This window comes from Micromys minutus, assembly GCF_963924665.1.
Source record: "Micromys minutus genome assembly, chromosome: 27".
Taxonomy (NCBI): Eukaryota; Metazoa; Chordata; class Mammalia; order Rodentia; family Muridae; genus Micromys; species Micromys minutus.
The window spans coordinates 19,347,009-19,355,776 of record NC_137962.1 but is presented as its reverse complement, the minus strand read 5'-3'; the positions used below and the strand labels follow the sequence as shown (position 1 = coordinate 19,355,776).

The 8,768-nt window shown below is 53.3% G+C and overlaps 1 protein-coding gene across 1 annotated transcript; it reads right to left on the bottom strand.

Moving 5' to 3' along the window:
* Positions 1-543: 543 nt before the first annotated feature.
* On the bottom strand, positions 544-7,970 carry KRT8 (keratin 8). The gene is made up of 10 exons (XM_080939003.1): positions 7,915-7,970; positions 7,427-7,795; positions 5,229-5,437; positions 4,442-4,502; positions 3,446-3,541; positions 2,827-2,991; positions 2,466-2,591; positions 1,589-1,809; positions 1,394-1,452; positions 544-905 (listed from the first exon to the last, which is right to left on the bottom strand). The coding sequence occupies exons 2-10, from the start codon at positions 7,766-7,768 to the stop codon at positions 715-717; spliced, it is 1,470 nt and encodes a 489-aa protein (XP_080795129.1). The 5' UTR covers positions 7,769-7,795; positions 7,915-7,970; the 3' UTR covers positions 544-714.
* Between the last annotated feature and the right edge of the window lie 798 nt (positions 7,971-8,768).

The window sequence follows — 8,768 nt, the reverse complement described above, 5'->3', positions numbered from 1 at the left end:
CCTCTCTCCCATGTGCTCATGGCCAGCCTCTCTACTCCTCTACTTCTCTCTCTCTCTCTCTCTCTCTCTCTCTCTCTCTCTCTCTTTCTCTCTCTGCCTCTGCCACCCTCTTAACTCTCCCATGACCTGAATAAACTCTATTCTGTACTATACCATTGTGTGGCTGGTCCCTCAGGGGGAAGGGATTCCCAACATGGGCCCCTCAGAGGCATCTCCCTTGCCCTCAGGCCTCGCCACACCTCCATAGGCCATGTGCCCCCCACTCTCTTCATCCTTCCCCTAACATTGGTGCCCTGACTCGGATCGTTATCCTTTCACAACATTGGTGCCCTGTGACTTTTCCTTTCAGTGACTTTTCCTTTCATTGGTGCCCCGTCATCTTTTTCTTACACAGTATGAGCCGGGTTCCAGCAAGACATTCTCTTGCAACGCCCTGGAGAAGACTTCTGCCCAGCACACACAGCTTCTGTATCTCAGGAAGGAGCCTCCTGCCCATCCCCCCAACCTTCATGAATACACACATAACAAAGCCAGTTAATAGAACCAGCTGAGGCTTTATTTTATTCAAAATATCGCATTGGGTTTGGGCATATGGCAGGGACCGTTGGGATATCCCAGATAGGAAATTCCTCCCAAGGTTGGCCAGAGGATTAGGGCTGACCCTCTGGAGGGTCTCTAGTTCACCCACACTCCGGTGACGACTTCAGGGGCCATTCACTTGGACATGACATCTGAAGACTCAGACACCAGCTTCCCATCACGGGTTTCGATCTTCTTCACGACCACAGCCTTGGTGCGGCTGTAAGTGCTGGATCCCCCGACAGAACTGAAGCTGGGCTGGAAGGAGCTCATGCCATAGCTGAAACCAGGGCTAGTGAGTCCCCCATAGGATGAGCTCAGTCCTCCTGGTCCAGGACAAAGGACAGAGACAGCCATGTGAGCACAGCCTTAGAGCCCTTTCTCCCTAGTTACCCTCTGACAACCACAGATGGAGACGCTGGTCTAGACTGACCGACTCCTGCCTGGGTCACTCCTCAACTATACGGGGAAGCAGACTGGACATCGAAAAGGCTCCTCTTTTAGATGCATGTCCCCAACTAGCACTCACATGAACCTGTCTCTCAAACTATGTGGAGGGAATTTTGAGGTCGAGAAATGTGAAGACGCATAAAAGAACTCGCGTAAGGAACTTATCACAGGTCCTGCACATGGCTGGTGTTTGTGTGGGACTCAACTACTGAGCATATTATCTGGGTCCTTAGTCTGCCACCAGTCACCCCAGAATTCTGCCAAGAACAGGAGTCCAACCCCTTCCCTTTGTCTCTGTCAACTGGTTTTGAGCACGGCGTCTCTCAAAGCCCTGAGCTCCATCCCCAAGGTGCAGGACGCTCACCTGAGTAGCCACTGGTGGTCTTCGTGTGAATACTCATGTTCTGCATCCCAGACTCCAGCCTGTAACCAGATGCGTCGGGTGTCAGGGCCAACCCTCGACCCTTTTTGTCCCAGAGCAGAACCCAAGTCCCCAGAGGCCTCCAGACAGCACCCACCCCTCCCCATTCCAGACTTTCTGAGAGACCTCCAAACCCACCTGCTCTCCTCGCCCTCCAGCAGCTTGCGGTAGGTGGCAATCTCGATGTCCAGGGCCAGCTTGACGTTCATGAGCTCCTGGTACTCGCGCAGCTGCCGGGCCATGTCCTGCTTGGCCCGCTGCAGAGCAGCCTCCAGCTCAGACAGCTTGTTATTGGCGTCCTTGATGGCCATCTCTCCACGCTGCTCTGCATCAGCAATGGCCGCCTCCAGGGTTGCCCTCTGTGGGGAAGGAGACATATGAGCACCAGGTGGCATCTGGTGTATGTCCCTCCCTAAGACCCATCCACAATGAGCTTCTTTATTTTGAAGCCTGGGCTAGCCTAGAACTCACTATATAGCCAAGGCTGGCCTAGGATTTACAGCAACCCTCCTTTCACTGCCTGCCAACTGCTGTAATTACCAGAGCATGGCACCACAGCAGGTTTGATGGTGTACTGAACCCAGGACTTTGGGCATCTTAGGCAAGTCCTTGAGCAACTGAGCTGCAAGCCCAGCCCCACCTTGAACGTCTTTGAAGGTCTCTCCTCCCTGACTCAGACCAACTCCATCCAGCCAAAAGAAAGTTCTACAAGTGTCGCTGAGCAAGCACAAGAAGCAATGGGAGCTGCTGTCAGACATTTCTCCTCACACGTCCGCCATTGCCCTGCACATGGCAGACTAAATAGAGAAGGCCTGGGGGCCTGGACTCTAGCTAACAATCCCGAGCTCCTCTCCAGATGCTGCCCACAAAGATACTCAGCATCCAGGAGCTTCTCCACAGCAACAGAGCCAGCTGACTCTGAAGCTGTCCCTCCCACTCCCAACCCTGGTAACAGGCTCCCTCCCCCTTCCCTTCCTGACCCCCTCTTCCCAGTCCCAGCCAAGCCCACCAGTACCTGGCCTTTGAGGGCTTCGATCTCCGCCTGCAGGCGGCTGATGTTGCGGTTCATCTCGGAGATCTCTGTCTTTGTGCGGCGCAAATCATCTCCATGTTTCCCAGCCAGGGTCTGCAGCTCCTCGTACTGCAGGGGCAAGAAGGGAAGTGAGATTTCTGGCTGAAATTTCACTCGCCAGGCTTCTACATATGTGCAGAAACGTGTACACACACACACACACACACACACACACTCAGGCTTCCATCATTCGGAGCCAGCACACAGCAGGCAGAGTGGAATTTGGTACTCTGTTCCCTCCTCTTGACCCAGGACACAGAACTGGCCAGGAAGGGAGGCCCAGGCTTGTGACCCTATTCTTTACCTTAATCTGGTACATGGTTTCAGCCTCAGCCCGGCTGCGGTTGGCGATGTCCTCATATTGGGCACGAACTTCAGCAATGATGCCGTCCATGTCCAGGGAGCGGCTGTTATCCATGGACAGGACCACGGACGTGTCTGAAATCTGAGACTGCAGCTCACGGATCTCCTGTGGGGCAGGGGCAGGTGGTGAGGCTCTGTCCCTCTTCACAGGACCCCTTTGCAACGTGACAAAGGAGCAAGTGAGAGCCAGGGTTTGAAGACATCAGGTGTACAGTGGAAGGAAGACTCGGGGTTAGGTTTATCGTCAAAACTCTTGAGCCATGAAAGGACATTAAGAAAAACCTGAAGTTAGGTAAGCAGCCAAGGGGAAGGGGGGTCTTCAAAGAGCTCAAATACCAGGAGAGGGGCTTTGAGGACACCATGAGCCTAAGGTAGGCTGTGTTTCTGCTCTGTATGAGGACCTGGGATGGGTGAGTTCACTCCTCAGCCCATTTCCCCATCTCAAGTTGGGGCAGAGCCTCTGTAACAATTGTGATGGCTGCCTATGGTTATTGAGCCAAGGGCCCTTGCTGACACGGACAGGCTGGAGGACCAGCGCGCTCCAGCCTCTGAGTACGTACCTCTTCATGGATCTGCCGGAGGAAGTTGATCTCGTCGGTCAGCCCTTCCAGGCGGGACTCCAGTTCCACCTTGTTCATGTATGCTTCATCCACATCCTGAGGGGAAGGAGAGGAGCCCGAGTTCAGTGCTCAGGGGCTCCCAACATCTGCCCATGGGCACTTGTTGCTGATCCTCCAACTCAGCCTCTTTCTATTCCCCTGGATCCCAGCCATGCATTCATTATTATTATTATTGTTGTTGTTGTTGTTGTTGTTGTTATTATTATTATTATTATTATTATTATTATTACATGTGCATTGGTATTCTGACTGCATGTGTGTCTGCGTGAGGGTGTCAGAGTCTCTGGAACTGGAGTTACAGACAGTTGTGAGCTGCCATGTGGGTGCTGGGAATCGAACCCAGATCCTCTGGAAGAACAGCCAGTGGTCTCAACTGCTGAGCCATCTCTCCAGCCATGTGCCTTTATCTCTGCTTCCTGTGGGCTCCTACTTCCCTCCTTCCCCCTCCACAAAGCTGAGGCTAGACCAATAACCTTGTCCAACTTGATATCTGGTATGTTACCTAACTGCAGGAAGCTAACTCTCCTTCCTGTCTACCTTTCTATGGTTACCCAGAAGGCATCGGATAGCCAAAACAATTGTCTTATTACTTATAAAGCAATGACTCATTAGAAAGTCCTAGAGAATTCCTAGTCTGAGTCCCAAAGCCACGCCCCCTGTGTCTGCATACAGGTAAGATGACCTCGTCTATCTTCTCTATTTTTTTAATTAATTTTTATCATGTTTAATTATGTGTGTGTGTTTCTGCACGTGGTTATGCAGACACAGGTTCAGGTGCCCTCAGAAGCCTGAAGCATCGGATCCCCTGGAGCTGCAGTTACAGGCCGTTGTGAGCCATGTGACATGGGGAATAGGAACTGAACTCAGGTCCTCTGGAAGAAAGGCAAGTGCTCTTAACCTTGGCACCATCTCTGCAGCCTGAACCCAGACCCTCACCTTCTTGATGAGGACGAAATCATTCTCCATCTCTGTGCGCTTGTTAATCTCATCCTCATACCTGGTGAGAAAAGATGTGGGTGGAGTCAGTGGGGGAAGGTGAAGACAAAGGATGCCCCGCGTCTGTTGCTGCCAGGGATGGGAGAGCCCAAGGCTTTGTACAGGCTAAATGTGTGCACCAGCAGAGACTCCTACACACCTTGCTTTCTGATGGGGAGACAAATATCTCAGTTCAGAGATGCAGGGCATGGCAAAGCTGGCCCTCTGCCCCTGAACACCCATTCTTCAACCCGACTTTATTCTCAGCTGGGGGCAGGCCTAGAGCAGGAAAGCCCTCTCCAAATACACATGAGGCGTGGCATGCTGAGTTAACATGGAGCCTGTCACGAGACCCCAGGGCACTCTCTGCAAAGCTTGCCAGATGGTAGCTGTTAGACTGAAAGTGAGACCTGCTCCCCCCCCCCCATCTAAGTGCAAAATAAATAATAAAAAAAAAAAATCTTTCTATGTAGCTCTGGCTGGCCTAGAACTCACTGCTAAATTAGGCTGTGTTTGTGTAATCCTCCTGCCTCTGTCTCCCGAGTGAATATTACAAATATGCACCAGCTCCGGTACGCCATCTAACCAGGAAATTTTTTGACCTGAGGTAGACAGTCCTGAGACTGAAGCAAAGATGACCAAATGGCCACAGGACCAAACTGCCCATAAGCAGAGGGTCACAAGAACACAGGCCTCTGTCCCAAAAAGTGGGGCAATGTAAGAGGACTTAATTCAGGGAGGGGCTCACTTATTCTTGAAGTCCTCCACCAGGCCCTGCATGTTGCCAAGCTCCGCCTCCAGCTTCAGCTTCTCCTGGCCCAGGACTTCCAGCTGCCGGCGGAGGTTGTTGATGTAGGTCTCAAACATGTTGTCCATGTTGCTCCTCGACGTCTTCTGCTGCTGCAGCAGGCTCCACTTGGTCTCCAGCATCTTGTTCTGCTGCTCCAGGAAGCGCACCTGCATGGGGAGGACACGGAAAACAAAGTCCTGTCAGGCTAGGGTCAGGATCTGGAGGGAAACAATTACTGGTCACATATGACCTGGGGAAATAGCGCAGTGCCGTGGCATCGGGAGCCCTGATCCTCCAGCACTTGAGATGGGAGAGGCTAAAACTGGAGCAGCTGGGGGGGGGGGGGGGGGCTGGGAGGGCAGGGGGTGTTATCACAGCCTCGTTTTCTAAATGTCTGTTCATTACCTTGTATGTAGGATTGAGAATGGCGTCTATTACACTATCGAGGATCATTTGAAGGGATCTTGAATGAAAGGTCCTGGAAATTTTAGGGAACTTTCTCCCTGCATCCAGGAATGCTTGCTAGGACTTCTACAGCGACACTGCTGCCTACCCTGAGCTGTGTAACTTGGTCTGGGTCTCCCCAACCTTGCAAATGCCTCTAGAAGCTCAGGTAGGGGCTTTAGGGAGTCCCTTCTCCACAGAGGGCCCACTTTTAGCAGACAACGAGAAGGCAAGCGAGCAGGTAGGTGTGTCTCCTTCCTTCCTTCCTTCCATCCTTCCCACCCTGAAGAGCAGCCTTGGTGACCCCACAGCCTTGGAACGTCTTTTGTGAGAATAATAGGCAGACTGCTCCAAAGGAGTGAAATGAACTTTGTACTCTCAGCCCGGAGCTCTCTAACCTTTTAAACAGGGAAAAGAAGACATCCTGAGGGTATAAATCCGATTACTTTCCCACAACCCACGCTATAAATCCGTCCTTCTCCGTAATTACTAAAAATTAAAAAGACAAACATCCCAAGTAATTCTAGCATTGCATCCTAATGGAATGCTGAATCCAGGCCAGGTGCAGCTAAATAAAGCTCATCCCGCTTTGAGCTGAACAGGCCGAGAAACTGATTTGGGGCCTCTCGAGTCCGTTTTACATATGAGAAAGTCAAACTTGACAAGATGGCCTATCGGAGGAAATTGCGGGACCCTGTAACCACAAGGCACACGGCCCCGTCTGTGCCAACCGCTCTTCATTAGGACTCCGTGGGAAGCTAGGGGCCCTTGGAGCTAGCAAGCCCTGGTAAAGAAGAGTTAGACGCTTCTGGGGCGTCCGATTCCACAGGCTCAGCCCCGTGTTTTCCCTCCTCCCGTTCCCACACCGCCTCTCAGGAGCCAGTCAGTAGAAAGGGCCAATCGTCCCGGGGCCACGCACGCTACTGAGCCACAGGACTGCAAAACCTGGCCTGGCTTTCTGCTTGCAAAGGAACCAGGCAGTTGGGGCGGGGCCAGGGTAGAAAGCATGAAAAGAGTCCAAGGGCCAAGCTCGCAGAGGGGCGTGGTCAGGGACTATAAACTCCGGTTTTAACAGGTCGTGAAACGGGAGCGGGACTGCCCTACGCCCGCAGACTTTGAATTACGCACTGGCCTTCCCAAGGCGGAACCCCGCGACTTCCCCTCCCCGCCACCCCACCCCACCCCCACCGCATCACCAGAGCTCCTCCTGGTGGAAGGGCAGGCCCAAGACCTCCGCCCTGGCTGTGCAACGGCCCCGCCCACACTGGAGCAGGGCAGGGGCCGATCGGTGACTCAGCCTGGAGCCCCCACTCTCTGGCCTTGGGCACCAAAGACTTCCATCTGCGTTTGTCGGGTTCAATCAAGACACCTACCTGTAACCTTCTAAAATCTTACACAATCCTCCGTTACTTAACAGGAAAATAGAAAAATGCACAGGGCACCAAGAGGAAACCTAGGGGCAGTTTGGGGGCGTGGGTTGGGGGGGAGCGTCCCTGCCACCAGAAAGCAAAGCGACAGTGACAGGACCAGGCCCGCCAGTGGATGGGGAGGTGCCCCGTGATGTAGTCACAGCACTTCAGACCCTCTCGACCCAAACCAAAGCGTGTGAGAAAAGTAGAAGAAAGTGTAGCCGGGATGGGTGGATCCCAACAGGAGCTCATGGGGGCCAGAGATGTAACCATCTCTGTTAATCGGGCAGAGAGGACTCTTACCTTGTCAATGAAGGAGGCGAACTTGTTGTTCAGGGATTTAATCTGCTCCTTCTCCTGAGTGCGCACAGCCTGGATGTTGGGGTCCACCTCCAGCTTCAAGGGGCTCAGCAGGCTCTGGTTCACCGTGACCGCTGTGATGCCCCCGACACCAGACCCGCCAAAGCCGCCCAGACCCACGCCGGTACCCAGGCTTCCCCGGAAGCTGCTGCTGCTGCTGCCCACCCGGGAAAAGCTGGAAGAGCTGATGCGGGCACCGGGTCCACTCGTGAACGAGCGGCTGCTGAAGGCCCGGGGACCGGAGGAAGACATCTTGTAGGATTTCTGAGTCACCCTGATAGACATGGTGAAGTCTGGAGTAAAGGCAGCGAGCTGAAGACAGAGGTTCGAGAGCGAGCTGAGCAGCTGCTTCTAGACGGTGGGACAGCGCCCAGCACAGGCCCTTTATAAAAGAAGAGCCCAGCCCCAGGGGAGGGAAAAGGGCCTCTTACCTGAGTGGCTAGACACTAGAGGGCAGGGCTTAACCCAACATCTGCAACCTCCGGACAGGACTCAGGTGAGGGCAGCAGAGAGCTGCTCCCACCCAGGATCCCTCTCCGACCCCACCCTAAAAATCCAGGAGACAGCAGTTGAGCCCTGTGAAGGCAGGAAGTGAGCCTGGGGTCTCGGAGCACAGGGATCTAAGCTGTCTTATCTCCTGCCCTCCTGTGAGAGCTACTTGGGGGGAGGTCTGGACAGAAAGTGTTCCCAGGCATTTTAGTTTTAAAAAAAAAAAAAAAAAAAAAAACAGGGTCTCAAGTTAAGCAGGCTACTTGAACTCACTAGAAGTTGAAACTCAAGGAGGGTTGGAAGGACCCTTCCTCAGGGGTCACATGACAGATATGCTGTAGGTTCTCAACCAGTGCTTTGCAATCCTCCTAAGAATAGAGCTACACTTTCCCAGAGGTGACATATCAAGTGTCCTGTGGTTCAGAATCTGGGGGGCTGATGTACCCTGTAGCTTAACACCCACCTTTACCACCCAGCACTGGAACTGAGGGTGTGTCCCACCATATCTGGCTGGTCTCTCCTAATACCTCCAACAGAGCTCCTCTGGGGGGGGGGGGCTGGCCAGGCAGGCCAGCCAGGCCCTTCCATTCCCAAACTCCTGTTTGCCTTGTCTGTCCAGGTCACAGCTAACACCACCACCCCACACCCCCTCTACCTGTGCGGTATCCTGTACCCATAGGCTGGCGGGGGGGGGGGGGTAGTAGATGTTTGCAGAGTGAATGAACACGTTTCTAGCTGTCTTCTCTCTGGGTGCAAAGTAAAGAGAAATCAAACACCACTCCTTTTTTTTTTTTTT

Bases quoted from the DNA above. Each gene is read 5' to 3' on its own strand.
- KRT8 (XM_080939003.1), bottom strand. From the start codon at position 7,768: ATGTCTATCAGGGTGACTCAGAAATCCTACAAGATGTCTTCCTCCGGT. The intron at 4,503-5,228 runs GTGAGCCCCTCC...TTTTCTCACCAG, and splicing joins GTGGAGGACTTCAAGAATAA to GTATGAGGATGAGATTAACA. The intron at 2,592-2,826 runs GTAAAGAATAGG...TTGCCCCTGCAG, and splicing joins AAACCATGTACCAGATTAAG to TACGAGGAGCTGCAGACCCT.